The 25,524-nt window shown below is 42.5% G+C and overlaps 3 protein-coding genes across 6 annotated transcripts in view; all 3 read left to right on the forward strand.

Annotated features, from left to right (window-relative positions):
- Positions 1-10,307, forward strand: part of fsd1l (fibronectin type III and SPRY domain containing 1-like) — a 22,373-nt gene extending 12,066 nt beyond the window's left edge. The window contains exons 7-14 of one of the 2 annotated variants that reach the window (XM_080530259.1): positions 1,680-1,889; positions 2,666-2,764; positions 2,957-3,086; positions 3,700-3,732; positions 5,896-5,993; positions 6,301-6,552; positions 7,545-7,633; positions 8,305-10,307. In XM_080530259.1, coding sequence (XP_080386385.1) covers positions 1,680-1,889; positions 2,666-2,764; positions 2,957-3,086; positions 3,700-3,732; positions 5,896-5,993; positions 6,301-6,552; positions 7,545-7,633; positions 8,305-8,427 — 1,034 coding nt within the window. In that variant the 3' untranslated portion in view covers positions 8,428-10,307. The remainder of the gene's footprint in view (positions 1-1,679; positions 1,890-2,665; positions 2,765-2,956; positions 3,087-3,699; positions 3,733-5,895; positions 5,994-6,300; positions 6,553-7,544; positions 7,634-8,304) is intronic. The other variant, XM_080530260.1, reaches the window with a different exon arrangement.
- A 722-nt stretch (positions 10,308-11,029) lies between these two features.
- Positions 11,030-15,561, forward strand: fktn (fukutin). Its single transcript, XM_080529880.1, has 10 exons — positions 11,030-11,107; positions 11,390-11,539; positions 11,701-11,757; positions 12,063-12,263; positions 12,509-12,786; positions 13,262-13,394; positions 13,632-13,761; positions 14,360-14,493; positions 14,618-14,742; positions 15,129-15,561. The coding sequence occupies exons 2-10, from the start codon at positions 11,438-11,440 to the stop codon at positions 15,340-15,342; spliced, it is 1,374 nt and encodes a 457-aa protein (XP_080386006.1). The 5' UTR covers positions 11,030-11,107; positions 11,390-11,437; the 3' UTR covers positions 15,343-15,561.
- Positions 15,562-16,030: 469 nt separating this feature from the next.
- Positions 16,031-23,766, forward strand: LOC308156522 (UDP-glucuronosyltransferase 2C1-like). 3 transcript variants are annotated; one of them, XM_080529878.1, is made up of 7 exons: positions 16,031-16,974; positions 19,782-19,930; positions 20,097-20,228; positions 20,309-20,396; positions 20,486-20,705; positions 21,431-21,742; positions 23,478-23,766. In XM_080529878.1, exons 1-6 carry the CDS (start codon positions 16,242-16,244, stop codon positions 21,711-21,713), a joined length of 1,605 nt encoding a protein of 534 aa, XP_080386004.1. In that variant the 5' UTR covers positions 16,031-16,241; the 3' UTR covers positions 21,714-21,742; positions 23,478-23,766. The 3 variants fall into 3 exon arrangements, with proteins under 3 accessions (XP_080386004.1, XP_080386003.1, XP_080386005.1); XM_080529877.1 differs by lacking the exon at positions 23,478-23,766 and having other exon boundaries at positions 16,037-16,974; positions 21,431-21,985; XM_080529879.1 differs by lacking the exons at positions 16,031-16,974; positions 23,478-23,766 and adding an exon at positions 17,247-18,829 and having other exon boundaries at positions 21,431-21,985.
- Positions 23,767-25,524: the final 1,758 nt, after the last annotated feature.

Consider the following 25,524-nt stretch of genomic DNA (forward strand, 5'->3'; position numbering starts at 1 on the left):
ACTGGGCATGCTCACTGGAGCGTGTGAGTAGTGCTGAAGCTTCAGTTCTCTCGCAGTCTTCGAAAAATGTATCTAGAGAAAAAAAGGATAGTCTAACAAGCAGCACAGCTCAGACTTGCCTTTACCTCCATGACGGTGGAACTGGAGAGGAGCAGATATTGCGAGACCTGACAGGGTTGTCCAAGGCAACATTTGGCCTGAACAAATATAGAAATGTCGAACTTAACCCTCAGACGGTTAAAGGACGGAATTGAGTTACAGCATGAGGGTCTAGAGGGGCTAAAGCAGAATGTTGTTCAAGATCATTCTGTTATTTGATTTAGCTTTCTTGGAACCAATGGAATCATCTTAAGTGATCTGCACACCAAGTGCGCCAAGCAAGCATAATCAGCGGGTTTCTAAGACACATGATGGCTTTTCTCTTCTCCATGTGGCTGATCAGTCTGGGGCCCTGTTTGAATACTCTACTTTAAACGAAGGCCCTGTTTGAATACTCTTTAAATGCGTCCTTCCTTCCTACCTTTCTTGTGGTAATCGCTAATCTGACATGACGTCATTAGTGGAAGCGACGGAATGAAAAGCTTGCTTTGACCAATCCAATCAGGTTAGATCAGTGATCTGATTTCCTCAAAAGAGGGAGGAAGGATGCAAGTATATGAACAGGTACTGGAAAACCATCGTTTTTCCAAAGCCCTCCTCTGCCAGTGTTTCAGACAGTCACTTTTTACTTTCTGCTACTGGATGTGATGTACAATAGGGCCCCCAAGCCTATCGCTTCCCATTTGACGAGGAGCCACTCTGAGGCTTCCTGGGGCCATTGACAGACAAAGGGCCTCTCAGGCCTTTTATTAGCCTCCGAGTCAAACACAAGGGAGTGTGTGGGGGCTCTGTCACCTCGGCAACAGCCCCCCCCCCCTCACTTTGTTAGCATTTATCTTTGTGAGAGAGGAAGATGTTCTTTTCTTAAAGGGATGTTCATTGTTTAAAGTTTGATATATTAGAGGTTTAGAGAGAAATATAATTCACCACTAGAGTTCATTATCTAAGTCTTTGATTGAAATACTTAAAAAGTTTCATGTCAGACCTCTTTGTGCGTTGTTAAAATCGACATGTTTTTTTTGTTGTTTTTAAAAATTCCCTGAAGGCTATTAGCGGTGTGATCCCTCAATGGAAGCTCAGCCAGCCACCTGCTCCACAGTGGTGTGGCCCAGAGTCATGTTAATAAGACATCTGTCACATACGTAGATCATTCCTCTCTCCCCCCTCTCTTTCTCTCTCCGAAATCAACATTTAGACATGTCACTCATGAACGCTAAGCAATTATTTTTACTGGTATACATATGTGATGTGTGTGCTTCATCATTCCAGGATGTGAGAGCTTACTGTACAACCAACCATGTATTGCTATGATGACACACTTATTCAAAGATATATAGAGCTCCTTTTACAGATGCATTTATCTGGGGGGCACTCACTAAGGCACATGCCACGTAATCACAGGGTCCCTGGTTCGATTCTGGCCATCGACCCATCCTGCATGTCACCCCTCCTCTCTCTCAACGATCCTTCTTGTCAATCTCTACTGTCTCTATCCCAATAAAGCAGAAATACCCTAAAAACATATTTAAAAATGATAATGATCTTAAATGCATTTTTTTCTTTTATCTGTATCATTTCAGTTCCTCGAGCTCCAGAAATGGAGGCCCAGGACTGTCAGGTGGCAGACAACACAGTCACAGTGGCGTGGAGGATGCCCGTGGAGGACAGCAAGATTGACCACTTTATCCTGGAGTACAGGAAGACCAACCACGAAGGACTACCTCGGATCAAAGACGAGCGGTGCTGGGAGGTGGTGGATAACATCAAGGCCACAGAACACTCCCTGTCAGGTATCAAAAAGGCAGCAGTGATTAACTTCCATCCAGCATTGTTCCATTCCTTTTACTTAGCATTGAAGAAGGTAGGATGAGGAAGGTAGGATTTTAGGGGCGGAGGTAGAGCCGCCGGCTAACGATCGCAAGGTTGGCAGATCGGCGGTTCGAGCCCCGGCTGGCCACATGTCGAAGTGTCCTTGGGCAAGACACTGAACCCCAAATTGCTCCCAGTGAGCGGGCCGGCGCCTTGCATGGTAGCTTGCCGCCATTTGGTGTGTGAATGTGTGTGTGAATGGGTGAATGAGAGGCCGTTGTAAAGCGCTTTGGATAAAGGCGATATATAAGTGCAGTCCATTTACATAGGATGTGCCGAAACAGTAATTAAAAGTGAATTGTCGGAAAAAACACAGTGTTAGAGTGTGTAACTTTCAGTGTCATTACTTTCATAGTCAATCGTCCGTCACTCTGTGCCTCCTCTAACTATACATGTAACTGTAACAAGCAACAACAAAGTGGGGCTGGAGAAATGTAACCACTATAAGATTCACAGACAGACCTAATGGATGCAAGGACATCAACATTATGCTTTACTTTTGACCATGTTTTTAAGCTATACAATGTTTCACAATTGCATTATTTACTTATATTTTGGGTTCTGATGGGGTAAATTGAACTAAATAATTTGTTTAAAAGTTACAAAAATGTTTGAGGTATATTAATACAGATTGCCCCTTTAAACTCCTGTCATTCTCTTTTTTTTAACCAAAGCGGTTTAATGTGTGTCTCTCCAGGTTTGAAGTTTGACTCCAAATTCATGAACTTCCGGGTACGAGCGTGTAACAAAGCGGCAGCCGGCGAATACTCTGATCCAGTTACCTTGGAAACCAGAGGTAAGACCTTATGTTTCATCAGAGTGACAACATTATTCAAATTGATATGATCAATCTGTCTTTTATAAGTTAGGCAAATGTAAAAGAACAAACATTATGCATACAGATTTTCCTTTCCACCTTAAAGAAACGTAAGATAACTGTTGCATTTGCGTCCTCTCCCCCCACCCCTCCCACCCTCCCCACCCCCAGCGTTCAACTTCGGCTTGGACCCCTCGTCTTCCCACCTGAACCTGAAGGTGGAGGACAGGAGTGTGGAGTGGGACTCCCAGGGGGGGAAGAGTCAGGAGAGCAAGGTCAAGGGCAAGGAGAACAAGGGCAGGTAAACACAGTTATTCTCAATTTTACCTGAAAAGATAACAATGTGTTATGTTTTATTTTGGCAGAAATATATACAGATGTAAACTGTACAGTATATTGTTTTTGGAGAGCCATTTCACTTTTCCTCTCTCTGCTCGTGGCGGTGTAGGGTGGGAGAGGGTTTGTTTTCTATTGAGGAGCAGTGTGAAAGGGACCTTTTGTGTACAGGTTCTGTCATGAGTGGATGGATACTTTAGACGCTCATGTTTTATGGAAAGGCTTCCTCAGCTCGGGTGTCCACTTGTAGCTGTGCACCTAATTGCACCCGTTGGCCAAGTTGAGGCTTCTTTCTTTAGAGGAAATAGTGAAAATACAAGTCGGTTGAGATATGCTATTTTATGCCTTGAATGTCACATGTCATGTAATCAGCACTCAACAAACCATACGGTTACTTAAATACAATTTGAAAGGAATACAGGTTTGTTTCTATGGCACGTATGTTGCTGTTCCAGTATTGATACTCGCTGATACTCGATTAACTTGATTAATCGCTGATGCTCCATGCTAGTCTGACTATGCCACAATGCCTTTTATTTTAACGAGTTGCTTTTACTTTTGTTTTTGTTCATCAACAGTGCACATCTAACCAATCTGAAGAACATGTCAAGGTGACCCTGTGCCTCTTAGCCTTTAGGATGTACAGTAGCGTTTAGCCGGTGGCGTTGTTAGGTAGACACTTTCTATGGTCGCGTATTCTCCCAACAGACGATGGCTGTTCTGTTCAAGTTTATATCAAGTCACTTCCAGGTTATCGTGTGAACAGTTCACAGACCTTCCCGAGGTCTTTGAACTGTTCTCAAGGTCTGTGACCAACTCCCTGAAAATGACTTGATATTGAGAAGTGGTGTGGTTTGTGTGGATTTGTGTGGATTTGTGTGTGACTGACTGCAGGTGTCATCTACAGATGGGACAGACTTCTTTCGCTTTTTTTTTATCAAATCTTGATAGAAGCAAATACATGCTTTGTAATTGTAATTTTGTTTACATCAGACAATTAAATGTATGATTTTAATTTGTCCTAAATCCTTCAAATAACCTCCATCTCTAAATGACATCTGTCCTAACTCTGTTTCTCTTTCTATAAACCAAGGGTGTCTTCCTTGTATATCCTTCTGTCCTTCTATAGAAATGGTGACAAAATACAAACGTCTGAGTGTTCTTAGGTGGTCCCTCTATGTAGTGAATCAATGCACAGTAGCACATAATTATCTGTTTTCTCTTTCACTAATCTTTCCATGCTTGCAAACAATGGTTGTGGTGAGTAACAGTTCAACAATGCAGTAGTTAGTATAGTCTCTGTTCGTCCAGTTCTCCTTCCCATATCTCCATCCCATAAATATTTATTTCCCATAATAGAAACTTCACAATGCTCTCTGAGAGGAATACAATCAGGAACATAGAATATGGTAAAGAAATACACATAGAAACATAGGGAGGTAAAGGAACCCAGTAGGGCTTGTTGAGAAGCATTAACATTAATAATCAAATCTAAAAGCAATTTACATTATATTTGCCCATCCTGGATCTGTAGCTAAGAATATCAATGTTTTCCTTATCTGCATGAGATACCGTAAACTCACGCCCACTGCAAAATGTCACTATCATTGACATCATTCTGAAACTATTAGAGCGATAGGACCTTGCCTCTGCAATATGCCACGCCCCTGTCGCTCCATTGGCTGAGCCCCCTTGGTGTGAAGTGTCAGTCATTCGCCAGCTGTTCCCAGAGTCCCATGTTCATAAGTGACGAGCAGCAGATGGGTCCTGGCCTGGGGCTGTAGTGGACTATAGCCGGCCCACGCCTGCCTCGTCTCCGCACTAAAAGTCTCCTTGGATAAAGGCGTCTGCTAAATGCCATAAATGTAATGTAAAAAGCTGATACCCCACAACTGCTGCCCCTCACCCCCCCTAGAGATCTTAAGAATCCCTGGCGTGAACCGCCACACTACCAGAAGTGGGAGGCTGCATTCATGCATTACGTTGTGAAATAACATAAGATAATAACATATACTTCTTTAATAACGAGTAAAAACAGTCTCTGGAAATAACAGGATGTTTTCCACTGCGTCGGGATCCACACGATCCGTCCAGAATCCCAAAAGTACCACTAGTCCCCGTCATCTATGCACTTCTATAGATTTGAAAGGAGTGGATTGGGCCAAGTAGGGGCTTTTTTTACCAACTTGCTTTTACCTTTATCAAATCTTCTCAAATGCTTAGCATGAAGGCTAGGGATCAATTTGGGATGTAGGACTAGTTTCAAGCTCCTTGACTCTTATAGTATACTTGCAGTATATCTGATGTTTGTCTGCCTACAGGAGAGACATCCATGTATGTTATATACAGCTGTATTCTTTAGTTTAGTCCAGTATCATCCCATCCATCTTTACCCATATAGTACTTCTTTACCCATATAGTAATGTGATTGAATGACATCAATCACTTTGGGTTCATTTGCTGTGTTTGTTTGTTACCATTTCTTCTTCTCATTGGCTTTTCTCTCTCAGCCCTCTGTGTGTTTGACACTAATCGTGTGTGCATATTCTAATAAACTGTTTGACTAATGTGGGATAGTTTTACCGTAAGCAATGGCATCACATGAGGACTGCTCATATGTGTACATAGAATATACAGTATGTATCACTGGCATCCCTTTTCAACCGACTGTGTGGTATTGCGAAATACTAATCATAAGAGAGCAACGTCAGTCTAATGCCAGTTCAGGGGTGGATGCTGAGTGTTTTTGTTGTGCCCCCCCCCCCCGGCTGTAGAAGTGGAACCCCCTCTCCCAAGAGAACATCAACGTCACGGTCGCCCGCCGTGAGGGGAAGCAGAGACCGGTTCACTGGGGAGTCGTACACAGTGCTAGGTAAACACTACACACGCAGACACACACAAACACACACACACACACACAGGTGCGTGTAAATACTCACTCACTCACTCTCTCACTCACACACACAAATAAATTGTTGAAGAAAACAAAAGCATTCCACCACCCCATCTATCAAACATACCCAATTGCAGTTGGGTAAACAGAGTTAGTTATCATCGTGAGCCAATGACCATGTACCATAAAAGCCATGTACATGCTGCAGCCGTGTGTGTTTACTGTTCTTTTGCTAAAGCACTGATAAGCTAACTGTCTAGCTGTCGTCCGTCCCGTCCCAACCCAGGTGATACCAGCATGGACTGTGGTCAGCACTATTGGGAGGTGAAGGCCCTGAAAGACTGCAAGTCCTACAGCGTAGGTGTAGCCTACAAGAACCTGGGCAAATTCGATCAGCTGGGCAAGACCAACACCACATGGTGCATCCACATCAACAACTGGCTGCAGACCTCCTTCGCCGCCAAGCACAACAACAAGGCCAAGAGCCTGGACGGCACTGTACCGGACCGCATCGGAGTCCTGTGTGACTTGGATGGAGGTGTGTTGGGTTGATTCAAATTCACCATTAGAATTACACGCAAATGTGGCCTGCGGTGGTCCAGTGATCTAGCACCATGGCCTACAGTGCACACACATGCACATGTTGGCATGGGTTCGAATCCAGCCCATGCCCTGCTGACATACCCTTACTTTCTGGTCATTCTTCACTATCTGTTTCCAATAAAAAATGAAAAATATGAGTGGGACTGCCCCACTCCAAAAAAATTACTATTTTTATGTTTCATAACCATAACACAAATTATTCAAGTTTCCCTTTCAAAGTTGGTGGCATTTTATTTTGGTACAGTTTGACCCTAGTACCAGTGTAAGTGCCTTTGTTTACAGAACACACTCCCACAGTACACATCACATCCTACTCTTCCCTTCATATACCCCCCTCCACCGGCCAAGTTATATTGATGTAGACTCTAGAGCCATAGAAACTAGATCAGGGTAAGTAGTCCCGTGGGCTTTAAAGGGACACTTCACCGATTTCTGCTAGCGCATAATACTTTAAGGTTATTTTTTGGAGTGGGGCAGTCATGAACAAAAAAGACCACTAGTAACTTCCTGTTGAGTCGTGGTGACAATCATGTCCCTTTAAGTGCCTGTCTGACATTTGATAGTTCTTGATCCAGTCTCTGGAAATAACTATGTCTGTGAGGTCTTGTTGACAACGTCACCAACTAAATAGCAACCGGGCCCCTCATCATGGGATGGTCATGTTAATGTAGCGTAGTGGTGTGTTTTACAGGGAATATTAGAGCCCCCGGGTGACTATGAACCGTGACACATAGGCTATTGGACACCTTCATATTGGATTTCATCCATTTCCATCCACTCGGAAATGGCTGGAGATGACTACAAACTAGGCTTTTCTTTTTCTCTGTGTATCAGGTAGCACTTTCATCAGATCCCTTGCTTGAGTGAAGGCGGTAGATGCTAGTTTGTGTTGGTTCAAATTGTGTTTCTTCTTGTTTGTCTCCTCAGGACAGCTCACCTTTTACAATGCTGAAACCAAGCAGTTGGTCCACACTTTCAAGGCAAAATTTAGCCAACCTGTTGTACCAGCCTTCATGGTATGTATTATGGCTGGTGTTGACGTACACGTACACACATACACACACACACACACACACTGGAGATTTTCTGTAATCATGTTGTGTATTCTTTAGTCAAACAACACAAGGTACTACTTTCTTTCTTTCTTTCTTTCTTTCGTTCTTTATTATTATACAGGAAAAGGTTCAAAGTGACATTACAGATGTTAAAATGTGTTACATTTAGACTGCTTTACAGCATGTTCCTGTTCTGCAGCAGGGGAGTCAGCTCTTCAAGTCAAGTGACAATGCATGTCTGTGATGATTAGGTATCTTACTGTAATCTCCTCACTCTGGGAGGCCTTGAATCTTAATTGCTTTATGTGTTTAGAGCTCACAAGCCAAGACTGTTACGTACGTTCATAGGTCACAGGCTAGAATCCCTGGGAACGCCTAAACAATATGTGGAGGGTGTTTACCTTGCTGATCACATGTCATGCCAGCTATATACACTGCAGCTGTGAAATCTGCCATGAACTGGTTGTATCTCAAACACATGTTCAGCAGTGAGAGAGAGAGAGAGAGAGAGAGAGAGAGAGAGAGAGAGAGAGAGAGAGAGAGAGAAAGGGGGGGAGAGAGTTATGGTGAAGGTATGGTGTGTTTAGGGAGTTAAGCCACTGTATAAGATGTGTGTGTTACTGTGTGTGCAGGTATGGTGTGGCGGACTGTCTCTCTCCACGGGCTTGCAGGTCCCCAGTGCAGTGAAGAGCTTGCAGAAGACTGAAAACGGCTTGGGCGGTTCCAACAGCAGCCTCAACAGCATGGCCCAATAGCCCTTTGACAGGGAATGAACCAACTGACTTCCTGCTTCCTGTACAAAGTACAACCTCTTCCTGATCTGTCCACCCTTAGCCGCAGCATCGCAAAGCCCAAGGAAAGACCCAAAACAGTGTATGACACTATGAAATAGCCAGACTTGCTTCTGCTGGCATTTGAACAAAGCTCCAGCCTTTTGGGCCTAAAAAAAACACCCTTCGGATTCTGTATCAGGAATGCTATAGTCGCTTTATCAGGGAATAGACGAGTGCACTTTTCCTCCCTTGTTTTAGTTTGAATGCAGATATTATTTTTTTTAGATCTGTCTCTGAAGTGGGTGTGTTTTGGCATGAGAAACCCTGTCAATTACCAGCTGACATTTGTACAATTACTCATATATATATATTTGTGTGCGTGTGTGGGTTTTTTATGTACATGTATGACTGGCAGTGTGAATGGGCTTTTAAATATTTCCTCTTTAACTGAGGCAATTTGTTTTAATCTTCTATTTCAGTATGCTACTGAAAATATTGTGTTGGAGCAAATGTGCAAGTTTACGCTATATACCTGAAGTAGGGTTACTTAAACGATGGAGGACTTTTGCACAGTGTACTGTATGATGTTTAGTGCTGCTTTTGATGCGCCCCTTTCTTATTATGTTCACATGTTCTGCCTCAAACTTTATCCATTTTGGACCGGACCTGGACCGAAAGAGATCCTGTCAACCTAGATATCAGTTAGACCGTTCTAACCTGTGGCTGTTGTTGGATAATCATGTGTGTTCTTTATTTATGTCTGCTCCGATGATGCTGCTCCTAATGTAACACCTGTAAAGCATTTCATATAACATGCTAGGAGTGATGAATGGCAGGTCTTACAGGTAGACTCTGGACTATGACATCATAGCAAAGGAGCGTGTCGCCGCTGCCAGAGACTTTCACAAAACAAAGATGCAACAAACTAGAGAATTCACACTGTAGAGTTGAATGGGATTGGCCCATGTGCTTTGCTACCTTATGTCGGAAGACAGTGAAACAAGTGGACGCTCTTGTTCACTACAACATCTTTGATGAAAGTTGCTCTGTTTTTCATGGCCATGATGTCATATCCCAGAGTCTAGCTTGAAATTAGGTACTTATTTGGAAAGGGTGATTTCATTATGTTGATAAACAATAATGGTGATCATCTATTGGAATGAGATGTTTGTCAAATTGTGTCAAAACCACCACCAAAGATGATGTTGTCGACAGGGTGGAATGAAACGAAGATGTATCTTCTGCCACCTGGTGTCCGGACAGTGTAACTGCAATAATTCAGGAAATCACACTGGTTACATCCCATTATAATATGCTCTTTTTTTCAGAGGATATTTAATTTAGTTTTAGATTTTCTGTTGAATTGGTTATTTTGTCCATAAGTAACGTAATTGGTTCAGAGTGGTCTAAATGTTGAAGATTAATATTTCACATCAATTAACCTGAATAACTTATTCATAATAATTGATCCTTTGTGCATCATTTTCATCCATTTTGGTCTCTCTTTTCAATGTCATTTTTTTTTTCATTTTCTGCCATTTTCCATGCTGCTGTCATGTGGTGGGCCATGATAGACATAAGGGTATACATCAATGGAAGCAGAACTCTCAGGACAGGCTCATTGTCATGCAAACACGTGTTTGATAGCATTCCTCATTCCGTTCCATGCAATGAGCCCGTCCCCCGACTTCTACCTCCACCAGCCTCCCCTGGTATACATATCCTGTTGTCTTGATGTGGGCTAACCTTTTGAGTAATATATTCACAACTTTACATACATTTTTTTGTGATATGTTCCCACAATGTGTGACTTTTTACATATCTCCTCTCCATTGAACAGCAAATAAACTGTTTCCATCCTTGTCCAAGTGTAGTTTGTCTTCATTGGGTTGTCTGATTGACCTCAATCTGTGGAACATAACTGAAATACCCTACAAGGTGGTTTATAGAACTGATCAAGTGAAACAGTGCTTCATTTGAGTTTTGAATGATTCTTGACAATGTGTTGGGGGGGGGGGCGGGGGCGGGCGGTGGTAAGGAACATAACGGGGCTCTGGGTGAAAAGGGCTACATAAAATAAGTAGCCTACTGTTAGGATATATTTTTTTCTTTTTTGGGGTTTTATTGTTCATTTTTCTAGCACCAGCTGCTCAGCTATGATGTTGGGTATCTTATCAGTTTTCCTGTTTTAATAGGCACGTTATCAGTATGGTACCCTACACAAGACCAATTATAAGGTATTAGGGAGTTACTGTCTGTCTGGGACTGTTCTGTTTGGCCTTCAAGCCAGGTGCAGCAGGATACTCCTTTCTCAGCTCTCACGTCAAACACAAGACAACACTCAATTCATAGTTTTAGACCATTATAATCAAGGCCATTCGGCGATTACAAGACCCTCTCTGAAATAATGTATGGAGCATAGATGTATAGGTGCGAGATGGAGACGAGAGCATTAGAAAACGTTCTATTCACCATCTATCATTCTAGCGACAAGATAGCAAGATGTCCACTCCATCCCGGCAGGGGGCGACATAGGACTCTTAACGTGAACAACATCGCCGGAGAAGAAGTCTAGTTTGTTTTGGTTTTTGTTAGCACGTTGGCACTAATGAATGGGGGATAAGGGCCAGGCTAATACAAAACGTTTTTGGAATCAAATCAAGTATGTCATTCACCATTCAGTTTATTCGAACTACGAACTTACAATAAGCGCAGCTAGCCGGCTTTTACCTGTCACATTGGTATATCCAATGTATTTAGCTCTGATTAGCTAGCCAGATTAACAATGCTAGCTAAATACGTGTATGTATGTGCAACAACAGAACAGGCAACATGCAATGTTTGCTTTTGTCCAGGAGATGGGGGCTTATTTCAATATGTCAATCGATAAATGTCATCTGATATTAAACTGTTCTTTTAAATCTGCATCTTTCCTCGTGCATAGTATGATCGACATCTAGTGAACATGGTTAGGACCTCCTGACAGCCTCTGATGCCTCGCATGAATAAGACGCTGGTGCTCGCCCTCCTCATAGCTACCAGCTCTGTGTTCCTCCTGTTTCAGCTCTATTACTACAGGCAGTATTTGTCTAAGGTAGGATTAGTTGATAACATTCAATCAATTGCTTTATTGATGTTGTCTTCTTGAATCTTTTAAATGCTGATTTGCAATATGAGTATTGTCCCACTATAGATAGCTGCACCCTTTTTATCTGACTGAACTAATGTTTGTTACAATTGTTTTTTGTTTTTTAGAATGGGTCACATATCCTTGGTCGGACTGGTCATCAATCAGGAAGTGATGTCCAATGGGTAAGCTTGATTTAGAGCTTGTTTTAATTTGTACCCATTGAATTAGCCTAACTGATTTAATTCAATGGTAGGAATACATCTGCAAGATTAAAGTATCATTAACAGTACCATATGCAGCTCTATACAGTACACACCAGGGAGGCTGGTGGAGGTAGAAATCGGAGGACGGGCTCATTATAATGCATGGAATGGAATGAGCCCATCGTCCGATTTCTGCCTCCACTGGTACACACAGTAGCCTAATGTATTTGTATTTGTTATGCCTATCTGTTGCTGTTTCCGGGGGAACGGTATGCTGACCACAGCAGGTCGTCAAGAAGTTCCTGGGACTGGTGCACAAGTACAACATGCCAGTGTTTCTGGTCGACACAGCCTCCCTAGGTCTCCTCTCCCAAGACTCCATGTTGTTAAAGGACAGCCAGGTTAAAGAGCCGCACTGCACCTTCCTCTGCACCAACCGAGATTTTATCACCTTTGCCTTGTTCAGCAACCTCTGGAAATACGATGTAAGGAAGACTGTCGTCAGTTGATTTGACGTAGAGCTGTGTTTCTCATGTTCTGCAGTAGTCTATAGATTTGTTTACAAATTCTAAAAACTAAGACACTTAATTTACAATCCTGATAATTAAACATAGAAAGTCTTAGACCTGATGTTATTGACAAATCCTAGTCGGGCAAGTTTGACAACCCTGACCACCTCAGGATGGGATGTGACAAGTTCAGCTGTTAACCGTCACTGTCACCTGAGCAGGCTGGTCTGGTAGCGGCGGCTGAGGAGCGAGGCTTTGACCTGTTGGAGGTGCAAGGGAAGGACCCTCGGCTTGTCAGCATGGATGACCTGTCAGGAAATGAGATTCCCCTCCACTTCCTGTTCCGCCTCCACGGTTACGTGGTCCATGTGGTCGTCCTTTATGAGCGCAGTGGAAACTATTTGTGGCACGGCCTTCTGCGCCTTAAGCCCAACATGGACAGGAAGTTTGCCCCTTTCAGGAGGCTGGACTTCGGACGCCATGCTGGAGCGTATGACAGGTATACTGTAGTAATAAAATAAAATATACATTTTATTTGATTGCCGCCTTTCTGGACACCCATGGTCACCTTACTTACTTATTGATGAGCTTGGAGGGTAGTCATGAGAGTAAACCGTTACAGTAGTCCAGCCGAGAGGTGACAAATGTGTGGATTAATGTTTCAGTGGACTGAGAGAGTGAAGGGCGGAGTCAGGGGATGTTATGGAGTTGGAAAAATGCAGTGCGTGTGATGTTTTTGAGGGGGGGTTCGAAAGAAAGGGTGCGGTCCAATGTGAAGCCAAGGCTTTGAGCTTGTGTTGACTGGGGAACTGGGTATTTATTAATGTGTATGACACTTCATTACTTTATTCTAATGAAGTAAAAAAAAAAAAAGCGTTGTTGGTCATACAATATGACTTTTTTTTTACATTTGCCTTTGGCTTCACAGTGGCAAGATACATATAAGAACAAACTGCTTTGTCTTTCTTTGCCAGACCGGAGCTGGTGATGACCACATTAGACGGGCTTGATATTCGGATCCCACAGAACATTTCACGCTTCCTAAGTGAACACTCCCAGGCTCGTTTTCTGGAGTGCAGATACAAGGACGCTCGTACCTTTTTTCAGGTATCTACTAAAATGCCTTGCCGTTTGTTTTGCTGTAAATAGTGTATTTATACTGTGTGTTTAACAAAATATCTTATTTGTATAACATATTATACTTTATAACAATTTTTATAATATTATAACATATATATTTTTATAATATTATTTGTGTGTGTGTGTGTGTGTGTGTGTGTGTGTGTGTGTGTGTGTGTGTGTGTGCGCATGTGTGCATGTGTGCATGTGTGTGTGTCTTATCAGCTGTACCCTGATGACACCTCTCCTGAGGCCATGGACTTCAGAATGAAGGCCAAGAGTCTTCTCCACCTGTCTGCCAGAACTCTCACAGAGCTTCGTGTTCCATTCTGGCTAAGCAGTGGCACCTGCCTAGGTGAGAGCCTTCTACATCCCTGCATGAGTTGGTTCATTCAGTATGCAAAATGCATAAATTATGATGCTTCATTTTGTAGCCAATCAAAAGTATTTTTTGCTAGGTAAATAAATACCACATAAAACACTGTAGGTGGTGTGTGTTCTGGGATTCTTTAGCATTTAGTGAGTTAACAGACACATTGTTAAAACAGATTCATATCATATTCTTATTGCCATCAAGGATGCAACATGAAAAAACACCTACCCATGTTCTACACCTCCTTTTATGTGGTGAATAGCGTTTACCCTTCCTAGTATCCTCCCCGGGTGTTGTTAGCATTAGTGCTAAGTTGTTGACATAATGCCGTAATACATCTACAACAATACTAGTGTCGTAGAATGAATTGATCACAATTATATATCAGAACAGAGCACGTGGCCTTGGTACAGCTTAGGACACAAAGATAGGAAATCTGTCCTGCCAATTATTGTTAAGACATAGTAAGATTTTTCCCCTACAATTGCTTTCTCCCTGATTGTGATGTAGTTCCAAATGTTGTAGAATTGTGGGCTCCTGACTATAATTTACATGAATGTGTGTCTTGCTTTCTCCCTAGGCTGGTTTCGTCAATGCGGTGTCATCCCCTACAGCAAAGATGTGGATTTGGGCATTTGGATCAAAGACTACAGACATGATATCAGTGACGCATTTCAAAAGGCTGGGCTTCCAGTCAAGCACAAATTTGGAAAGGTATGTTTTTGAATATCAATATCAGGCTGCTGTAAGAAAAATTGTGCAATGCTTGGTGTGTCACTCAGTTGGAATGATTTCAAGATGCCTCCGTCAAAGATGTCTGTCTGTCTGTCTGTCGCAGGTAGAGGACAGTCTGGAGCTCTCCTTTCAGGGTCTAGATGTAAAACTGGACATCTTCTTTTTCTACGAGGAGGGGGACATTGTCTGGAATGGGGGAACCCAGGCAAAGAGTGGAAAGAAATTCAAGTAATTAACTTACTGTTTGTTATGGACTTGATCACTGTTGGTCAGTTTATGGTCCACTAGATTGCAAAGGACTGGCACTGCCAATACAGTGAGAAGGGAAATAACTATGCTAAAGGAGATCTATGTAAATCAAAATTATGAATGGGCTAACTTCTCTTCCAGTTCATTTATGTTGGTTTGATTTGTTTTAATAGTGAAGCTAAGCTCTTCCAGTATAATTTTACGCCTGTGTTACCACCAGTAGTTCTTTAGTATTTACCATAAAATCACATGGTATCAATTTGTACTTTGTAGTAAATTCTTTGAATGATTGAACTATTTATGAAATTGGTTCTCGATAATCTTATCTTAAGCCGTTGTGATCAATGATTTGTCCCTCTTGCCAGATACGTGTTCCCCAAGTTCACCCTCTGCTGGACAGAGCTGATGGAGCTTAAGGTACGAGTCCCCTGTGAGACCCTGGACTACGTAGCGGCCAACTACGGGCCAAACTGGAACACGCCAGTGAAGACGTGGGACTGGAAGAGTTCACCTTCTAACGTGCAGGAGAATGGGGTGTGGCCTGTCAGGGAGTGGGATGAAGTCATCCAGGTGTACTGATGCTACTCAACCCAGTGGCACTTAAGGACAAAGTAAGGGAGATAACCGGTGGTTTACTGTTGGGTTTTACAGACCAAACCACCTGCACTGGAGTCTCTTTATTGCTTGGACTGAAACAAGTGTCTGTTGATGGATGGAATATGTAAATAATTGTTTTGAACTATGAAAAAAAAAAAAAAAAACATAAACTTTTAAATGAGCACTGAAGTTACTAAGTAAGTAAGTAAGACTACTCAAGAGTACCCCAATTAAAAGGGTAATGTTCATATAAGTCTGTCCTTAGGGCAACCTGATGTGATGTGGTTATAATGACCACTGACTTTCATAATACTGTGCATGTAATGTGCATCATAATTGAAGAGATGACCTTAATCCACTGAATTTTTCTTTTTGATGTCATAACTGCATGTAGTCATTCCGTCTGCCATAGCTCTTCTCAGTTGTCCTGAGCTTGCCACACTCAGCAATGAGCAAATGTAATTCTCTGCAGGTTTATGCCCAGCAGGGATTTGGTGACCATAAAAGGTGTGTAAACTGGCCAGACTTGTTATCTCTGTAGACTCAGTATCTCACCTTGAACTCTCACTGAGTGTGTCGAGGTCAAAGCAGGGGAAAGGGGAAAGATCCTGATTTTGCCAACTGCCAGCACCTCCCTCTTATGTTCCAGAAATTGGTTTTGAATACACAGATTAAATGGATTTTACTATTTAACAGAATTGTTCTTTCTGACCCATGTAGACAGTGAACTATGCTCTACTACTATGTATTTAGTAGCTTTGTTTTGAACGTTTTTTCTTCTCAAGGCTGTGAAAAACAAAGAGAGAGATTATGCAATCCTTGCCAGCAGTCTGTGCCCCATAACAGGTCTTTGTAATAAGTTCTGTTCTCATTGCCTCAACATGGTTACTGTAGGAAAGGCTGTGTCGGTGCTGGGGCTCCTCCTGCTTTGCTCCACACTGAGTGTCTCGGGGGGAAAGATCCTGATCTGGCCCGGAGAATACAGCCACTGGCTCAACATGAAGACCATTGTAGACGAGCTGTCACAGAGGGGCCACACGACTACAGTGATCATCCACTCTGCTACTCCCACCATCACTAACAACACCACGTCATCTAGGTACCACTTTGAGGTCCTCCAAGTGCCCTTCACAAGGGAGCACGTTCTTGAGACCATGGACGAGTTGCTCAGATACTGGACGTACGACATGCCACATGACAGCATTCTCCAGGCGTCATTGAAGATGAAAACATTAATAGATACTCTCTATGAACAAAACTATGCGATCTGTAGAGCCTTGTTCTCCAATAAAGACCTGCTGGAGAAACTAAGGAGAGAGAAATATGACGTTTTACTAAGTGACCCTATAAGTTTGGTATGTGGGGAGCTTCTAGCAGAAACATTGGATCTACCTTTTGTTTTCACAGTACGGTTCTCTTTCGGCAACACCCTCGAAAGACTTTGTGGGCAACTGCCAGCACCTCCCTCTTATGTCCCAGTAATTGGTTTGGCATACACTGATAAGATGGATTTTACTCAGAGACTTTCAAACACACTATTTTCTCTGGTTCAAGACATTGTGTTTAACATTGCAGCAGTGGAGTACTGGAATGGCTATTTTACTGAAGTTCTCGGTAAGTTCCGTCTTATTGGTGGGGATGCATGATATATATCGACATGTTGGCCATCATAGTATCAATACATTGGTGTATTAATATGTCTGATTTTCTAGGCCAATATTCCATAGTGCTTCAGCTATAGTGGATTCAAACCAATGTCCTCCTCTTGCCCACCACTGTCCTAGCCTGCTAAGATAAAGCCTAGGCAACTAGTGGAGCTGAGGCCCCTTTTCAGGCCTCAAACAAGATAACTGGGCGTGAGACACACGGGTTGAAATGCGTGTGTCTCACGCCCAATGCATGAGACTTGAGAGCCCTGATACGTAACCGTAGTTCTAAACCACCTTCGCGACACCTCGTCCTCATTTGACTGAAACCCCCTCCTCTCAAAAGAGACGCGTTAAAGACATGCCACCACCGCAACCGGTGTCCGGTAAAATGTTTAATAGGATCATCCTGAAGCTCCTTCAAGAAGTTGTTGACAAGAGGCCAGGTTCAGGAAAGACTGATCATGTGCGGACAACATTGTAACTCTACGCATCATCAAACAGTCAATGGAATGGAACACATCCTTGTACAACAACTTAATAGACTTTGCAAAGGCATTCGACAGCCTGGACAGAGCAACCATCCGGCACCTAATGGAACACTACCAAATCCCTACCATAATCCTCAACGTCATCAAGAACATAATACAATCAAGACTTTATGTTAAACCATGCATGCGGAATGCCATATCAATATCAGCAGAGCAGATATGGTTGCAGACATTGTATCTGATGTCAGTATCTGTTAAAAATGTCCATATTGGTGCATCCTGATATTCAAGAGTATCAATTTGCCATGTTTGCACTTAAGTGGGGGCAGTTTTCTCCCCAGAAGATTTTATTTCTCCCTTCTCAAAGTTCTCAAAACCGTTTTTTTTCCAAACGTACTGCATTAAGTACTGCTAGAGACTATAGGGCAGATTAAACTGGTTTCTCTTAAAATATGTTTGAACAGGACATTATGCAATACCAGTAGTATTTCCCCATACCAATAAAATGGTAAACAACTGGATATCCTGTGCAACTTGTGCAATCCAGGGTTTATGCCTCAGACCATGTGACAGGTAGTTCTGTTCACAGGTCCTCTCATTGCCTTACCATGTTTGCTGTAGGAAAGGTTGTGTCGGTGCTGGGGCTACTCCTGCATTGTTCCATACTGAGTGTCTCGGGGGGAAAGATCCTGATCTGGCCCGGAGAATTTAGCCACTGGCTCAACATGAAGACCATTATAGAGGAGCTGTCAGAGAGGGGCCACATGACTACAGTGATCATCCACTCTGCTACTCCTACTATTATTAACAATATGTCTTCTAGGTACCGCTTTGAGATTCTCCAAGTGCCCTTCACTAAGCAAGAAGTTCTTGAATATTTTGAAGAGAGTTTAAGGTACTGGATGTACGACATGCCAAATGACAACTTCATTCAGACGTCAATGAGGATCAAAGCTATGATAGATGTTGGTACGAAGCAAAATCAAGATGTATGCCGCGCCTTGTTCTCCAATAAAGACTTGCTGGAGAAACTGAGGAGAGAACAATATGACGTTTTGCTGACTGATCCCATGTACATGTGTGGCGAGCTTCTGGCAGAAACATTGGACCTACCCTTTATTCTCACACTACGGTTCTCATTTGGCAATGTCATGGAAAGACTTTGTGGGCAACTGCCAGCACCTCCCTCTTATGTCCCAGGAATTGGTTTTGAATACACTGATAACATGGATTTCACACAGCGGCTTAAAAACACACTGTTCTATCTATCTCAAGACATTTTATTTAAAATGTTCACGATACCATGGGATGGCTATTTCACTGAGGTTCTCGGTAAGTTCCAACTTCCATCTTATTCAAGAGTGTTGATTCATCATGTCTCCTTTTTCTACTACCTCTCACCAGTATAGTTTACTATAAACTAGGCTTGTCACAGAGGTCATTTGATTTAAAGCAACTGTAAGATTTCCAATCATTTCAAATAATGGCATATTTTACAGCTTTGATAAGATAGATTTAGTGCAACTGTCTGACCTGCAATATCATTACTACAATTCTTGACCTAATACTTTTTGTTGTAATATTTGTAATCAAACTATGTATAGTATACCTTTTTTTAAAGTAATGAGGTTCACATGAAATGGCATTCCTTGAGTACTACAGATTGAAATCAAGTGGTAATTGCATGTGGTCTGTGGCCCATTATTTGATAGTGTGCATATCTTATTGGGTTGCTTTAAACTTAAAGTGTACCTTTAGCTTGATCTCTTATCAGTTGAATCTCTGCAGTCAAGGAGTTTTCATTTCATTTCAATAAAACAGAGCTCGTCACAAACCTGATGCATAACACCAACATAACACTATTTAATCAAGAACTAGCTAGTAGCACACAGCCTCTTTTCCTATTGTGTTTATTGGAGCTGTGTTTATTGAGCTCCATTCAATCTCTATTCATTCTCCTGTGTTAGTTTTGTCTACATTTTGGAAAGTCACTGTGGTCAGATGCCAGCACCCCCCTCTTTTGTTCCTTTGGCCCAGATATATACAGTTACAGATATAGTAAGCATTGAGATCAGATCATAGCACACCTTCACCTTTAGCATTGTAATTTGCATATCATTATATGGATAACCTAACAGCAGTAGTTGTGTACCAATGGTTACTCATTAGCTTTTGCGCTTAGGACAGGCATATTTTTTGGGTTAGGTTTAGGGTTAGGGTAACCTTAACTACAATTATTCAATAGTATGCATGCCTCACTCATAAGTTGTCTCTACCTTAACAGGAAAACCCACAACATTTTGCGAGATCATGGGGAAGGCAGACATTTGGTTGATCCGAACCTACTGGGACTTTGAGTATCCTCGACCTTTCGTTCCAAACTTCAAGTTTGTCGGAGGCCTTCACTGCACACCTGCAAAACCACTTCCAGCTGTAAGGCTTCAATGGTCCATCAAGCACTCTAGCAATTGTCATACAACATGTCACTGCAACAGCCAGTCATGATGGCTGAATACATTGAATAACAGTAAAGCGGCATGCTATTGGCCAGTCAGTTTTGGCAATTTGTTGTATTACTAATGAGATGTTGCTTTTTCAGGACATTGAGGAGTTTGTGCAGAGCTCAGGGGAGCACGGGATTGTTGTGTTTTCACTGGGGTCCATGATCAAGAACCTAACTAAAGAGAGAGGAAACACAATAGCCACTGCATTAGGAAAAATACCACAAAAGGTTAGTTGCATGCTTTATTACATTGTTATAAGTACGGTTTTTGTTCAGATTCTTCTTAAACTCCTGTTTTTCCACCATAGGTGCTGTGGAGATACAGTGGGGAGAAACCAGAGACTCTTGCTCCCAACACAAAAGTGTATGACTGGATCCCACAAAATGACTTACTTGGTAAAATAATATTTTTTGGTTTACATTTAAATATTTTGGTGGTCCCACATAGTTTTATCTTCATTATCTTCTTGTTTTCTATCAAAAAGGACATCCAAAGACCAAAGCCTTCATCACACATGGTGGGACTAATGGACTATATGAAGCCATTTATCATGGAATCCCAATGGTGGGCATCCCGCTGTTTGCTGACCAGCCAGACAACGTAATGCATATGAAAACCAAGGGCGCTGCCGTGATGTTAGACTTCAACAAGCTGCAATCTGAAGATCTAGTGAATGGCCTCAACACTGTGATAAATGACCCATCGTAAGTCTGATCAAATGTTTCATTTTCAGGTTCACTCACTTCAAGAATAGCTCATTTCAATAATCATGCAAATATATGACACGGTCTGGTGAAAAGGTCTGCATGTCAGCAATTCTCAAGTCGCGCAAATGACCAAAAAGCGTCCTTAAAAAATAGAATAATAATAATAATTCTGTGTTGAAGTGTTGAAGAGCCCACTCGATATAACAAAGAGCAGTTTTAGGATCACTAAACAATTATAATTTGTGAATTGGATTCACTGTCTGCCGTAGGCTACTAGGTAAGTGATACATGGCTTGTAAACAAAATTACACTTTAGGACGTCATTGTCAATGTACCCCGTGTGTGTGTGTGTGTGTGTGTGTGTGTGTGTGTGTGTGTGTGTGTGTTGGGGGGGGGGGGGGGATTGTTTATCAGAGTGTTTGGAGGGGGGGATTGTTTATCAGAGTGACAGCTTATAGGAATGGCACCAGCAGCTTATAGGCAAAACAGATCCTTCTGTGAACCTTCTTCAGAGAGAAGAAGTGCTTGATCAAGCAGCCTATAGATGATCTGACAACTGTAATAACTGCACCAATAACTGCACCAATGCATCATGTAACTTATTAATCAACCAGAATCACTATTTCCATCAGTTTCAAATGAAAATGGTTGGTATTTCCTACTGCGAGTTGCCAAGCAGAAAAGGATGACTGGTAACTGTGTCTGTGTTCTCCTTTCACCAGCTATAAAGAAAGCATCATGAGGCTGTCAAACATCCATCACGACCAACCAATGAAACCCTTGGATACAGCTGTCTTCTGGATTGAATTTGTGATGCGGAACAAGGGTGCTAAACACTTGAGGGTGCAGGCCCATAACCTAAGCTGGTACCAGTACCACAGTCTAGATGTGGCAGCTGCCTTGCTTACCATAGTGGCACTCATCATTTTTGTTTCCATTAAAACATGCAGTTTGTGCTTTCGTAAGTGCTTCAGGAAAACTAACGCAAGACAAAAGACTGAGTGAGATAGACGTAGGCCTATCCCCTGTATACAGTACATATCAGTGGAGGCTGGTGACTTCCAGAATTGAGGAGGCCAATTTTTTTTCCGCTTGCTCGATTCACTCGCGATGGAATGTTTCCTGTTCTTCTTATCTGTCTTTGTTAAAAATTAATAATTTGTGTTTGGCGGTACTGAAGGGATTGGGACACTCTCAGGATGGTGGATGAAGCAGCTTTTATTGCCTGCACAATGGGTCATCAAAATTTGTTTAATAAACAAAACAATTGGCATGAATCTCTGGTCCGCCTGCAGCAGCTATTGTCCCTTCTGCTCAGGCTCACAACATTCACCACAACATACTACATACAATCAATGACATGTCAAAAGCACTCAAACACTATGTCAATCAGACACACAACATACAATTCAGAACAATACTTCATCCATTTCTAATATTTATCCTGCAGAACAGCACTCATACGCGTATGGCGGAAAAAGGTACTACACGGAGGCCAGGCCTCCTGTTCCCACCAGTGGCGGGCGGTGCATTTCACACCTAGGCCTTCAGTGATGTCCGACACATTCCTACCTGAATTATTCTACCTCTTAATACCATCGTTATGACGCCATGGCTCTAGAAACTAGACAGAAACACAGTATAACCGGGCGTTGCATCACCTTACATAGTCAGACAAGTACAACAGAGTTATATTAATATTTCCGAAGCATTTTTAATCAATAAATCCGCATTTACAATGAAGAGTGTTAAACTAACATCTTTAAGATCGCTACATTACCCACGTCTTTCGTCTCGTCCACCATAATAGCGACAAAGGGTGCCTTTTTAATCTCCATTTTGATCTCTTCTCCCATCACTTCAGCAATAGCAAAAATCAGGTCGTTTTGTATTTTGCCTGACGTCCCAGTAAACACTTTGTTTGTGGACAGGTGGTAATGTAAATCTGGGTTGTTTTCAGCCAGAAAAGCAAGAAGCTCAACGTAGTTTCCTCTGTTTGTGCTTTCATCGTGTCCCCTAAATGAAAGTTATTGTTTACCCCAAAACAGGACACAATCGATCAGTATTATCGATCAGTCAACGAAAGCTTTCGTTGTGATGCTCCGTTTCCCTGCGCACTTTCAGAAGTTTCACATCTACCGGCATATACGCATCTCAATAGTGAATATCAATAGTGCGTATCAATAGTGCGTATCAATAGTGCGTATCCAATCAAAAGACGTGCTGGGTGCTGACATCATTGAGCCTTCCAGCAGGCGCCGTTGTTGCTTTTGCTCGCATCTACGTAGGTTTACTAGGAACGCCACAGGTTTTCTCGTTCCAACGTTAAGTTACAGGTCGAATTCGCGGCACCGTTAAACGTGAAGGCAGGCAGATTTTTGAGCCCCCTAGCAACACATTTTGATTGGATAAAAGCTCTAACATAAAGGCCAGCCCTCCAAATCTCAATCGGAGACTGGAAGCAGCTTAACCAAGAGGAAAGCTATGAAATGAAGAGAATAGACTATGGGGAATCATTAATACATATTTGTGGAAAAAATATATTAAAATAAAATGTATATTCTGATGATGTTTAGGCCAGCAGAGAAGGCCTTGCTGGCCCTGACGGCACACCACTGGTTCCCACCCATTTTCAGTGATTTGGCCAATCACATATTGCCATGAAAAAAATTGCATTACATTGACTTCTATGAGAAACCACTTTCCGACAGGAGGCCTGGCCTCCGTGTAGTACCAGGAGGCCAGGCCTCCTCCACCTCTATGGAGGAGCCTCCACTGGTACAAATCAGTGCACAGTGCTGTTAATAAGACTTTCTAATCCCTTGGGGCGACAGTGGCTTAAGGGGTAGAGCTGCCGTCTAATGATCGCAAGGTCTGTGGTTCAAACCCCCGGCTTGCCACGTGTCAAGGTGTCTTTGAGCAAGGCACTGAACCCCTAATAGCTCCAGGGATGCCATCTATGGCCAACCCCTTGCCTAGAGCAGAGCACAACATTTCAACAATTGACTGACATGACTGATTGCATGGTAATACAACCATATTATAATAAATGATATTGAAATAATAATGTTTCATATTCATTTTCACTGTACATGCAGATTGATTGTTTGCACCATAGAACATAGTAGCCCTTGCACATGACAGTTCAGATATTTAAATGTTCATAATACCTATATTATTATGGTCAACCCTCAGATCTTCCTTTCAGTGACATGTGGGTAGCCTAATGAATGAATGAATGGTCTTTATTGTCATTAATACAGTACAGGTACCATACAACGAAATTTAGGAGGGGGGGCTCCCCTGGTGCTAGGAAAAAAATACTAAAACAAGAAGGGAAAAGAGCTGGTTTACATAAATAAAGGCTATATACACTATCCACTATACTATACAAATAAAACACTGTGCTGTACTGTATGCTATGCTATAAATATCCTAACATTTCCTATCTCTGAACCTTATGTACACGAGGGTTGTCATATTGCACATAGTCTTATTGCACATTCATTTAAAGTGTCGCAGTTTGCAGGTTTGACATTTTCAAATGTTGTATTTCAGTATTGCACTTATGATTACAATCTAGTAGCTGCCATCAAATTGTCTAGACTCTAGATTGTCCAGGGCCTAGAACCTAGGTCTTTGCTGTGTTCAGGGCCTGAATGGCCCTAGGGTAGAAGCTGAGCTTCAGTCTATTTGTCCTTGCGGACATGGTCCTGAACCGCCTGCCTGAGGGCAGCCGAACAAAGTGTTCGTTCCCAGGGTGGGATGGGTCCCTGGAGATCTTGGAGGCCTTCCTGAGGCAGCGTGTGTTGTACAGCTCTTCCAGAGAGGGGAGGGGGGCGCCGATGATCTTCTGGGCCGATCTCACGACTTTCTGTAGCGCTTTCCTCTCTGCGGCTGTGCAGATGGAGAACCACACGCAGATGCAGTAGGTGAGGATGCTCTCCACTGTGCAGCGGTAGAAGGTCACAAGCAGCTCCTGTTTGAGGTGGTATTTCCTGAGGACTCTCAGAAAGTAGAGCCGCTGTTGTGCCTTCTTGATGATGGCTGCTGTGTTGGTCTTCCAGGACAGGTCATCCTGTATGTGCACCCCCAGGAATCGGAGGGTTGAGACTCTCTCCACGCTCCCTCCATCGACGAGCAGGGGCTGGACCTCAGATTTTTTCCTCCTGAAGTCCACGATGATTTCCTGGGTCTTTCACTGGTTCAGCAGCAGGTTGTTAACCTTGCACAGCTTGCCCAGCTGCTCCACCTAATGTTTGAGCAGAGCTAGTCCGTAAAGCTATTCAAAAGGAAATGTTGAGCAGGCCAGTACTTGATTATGGTGACTGATATCTACCAAAATGCAGCAGCCACTACTCTTAACCCTTTGACTGCCATCTACCATAGCGTCCTTTGCTTGATCACAGGTGATTTTAAAATCATCATTGCATTATGTTATGGACCTCGTTAAAGTCCACTGTATACATAAAGGTTAAATACAATTAAAATAAAGACTAACTAACACAACACAAATTCTGTCTATAACACATTTGTTAAGGAGTTGAAGGATGAGGGTAGAGAGCAGGTGAATAGATAATAAAAAAATAAATTTAGAAAGGACGGGACAGGAAACTGCAGTCCCTCCACCAAGAAAACAACGGAAGTTAACACAACTAGCCTAAAATAGTAGAAAATAGCCTAATAGTCTCGCATACTGTACGTTCGGAACGTACTACATACTCAAAATCTACGTCATATCTAGTATGAGTAGTATGCTAGTACGCTATTCCGAACACAGCCAATGTTTTGGTTCAGTGTGACGTCAGCCTAGCCA

This window comes from Nansenia antarctica (assembly GCF_963989245.1).
Source record: "Nansenia antarctica genome assembly, chromosome: 4".
Lineage (NCBI taxonomy): Eukaryota > Metazoa > Chordata > Actinopteri > Argentiniformes > Microstomatidae > Nansenia > Nansenia antarctica.

Coding starts and splice junctions, on each gene's coding strand:
- fktn (XM_080529880.1), top strand. CDS start 11,438: ATGCCTCGCATGAATAAGACGCTGGTGCTCGCCCTCCTCATAGCTACC. Junction 11,758..12,062: donor CAGGAAGTGATGTCCAATGG/GTAAGCTTGATT, acceptor TGCTGACCACAG/CAGGTCGTCAAGAAGTTCCT. Junction 13,395..13,631: donor ACGCTCGTACCTTTTTTCAG/GTATCTACTAAA, acceptor GTGTCTTATCAG/CTGTACCCTGATGACACCTC.
- LOC308156522 (XM_080529878.1), top strand. CDS start 16,242: ATGGTTACTGTAGGAAAGGCTGTGTCGGTGCTGGGGCTCCTCCTGCTT. Junction 16,975..19,781: donor CTATTTTACTGAAGTTCTCG/GTAAGTTCCGTC, acceptor CTACCTTAACAG/GAAAACCCACAACATTTTGC. Junction 20,706..21,430: donor ACTGTGATAAATGACCCATC/GTAAGTCTGATC, acceptor TCCTTTCACCAG/CTATAAAGAAAGCATCATGA.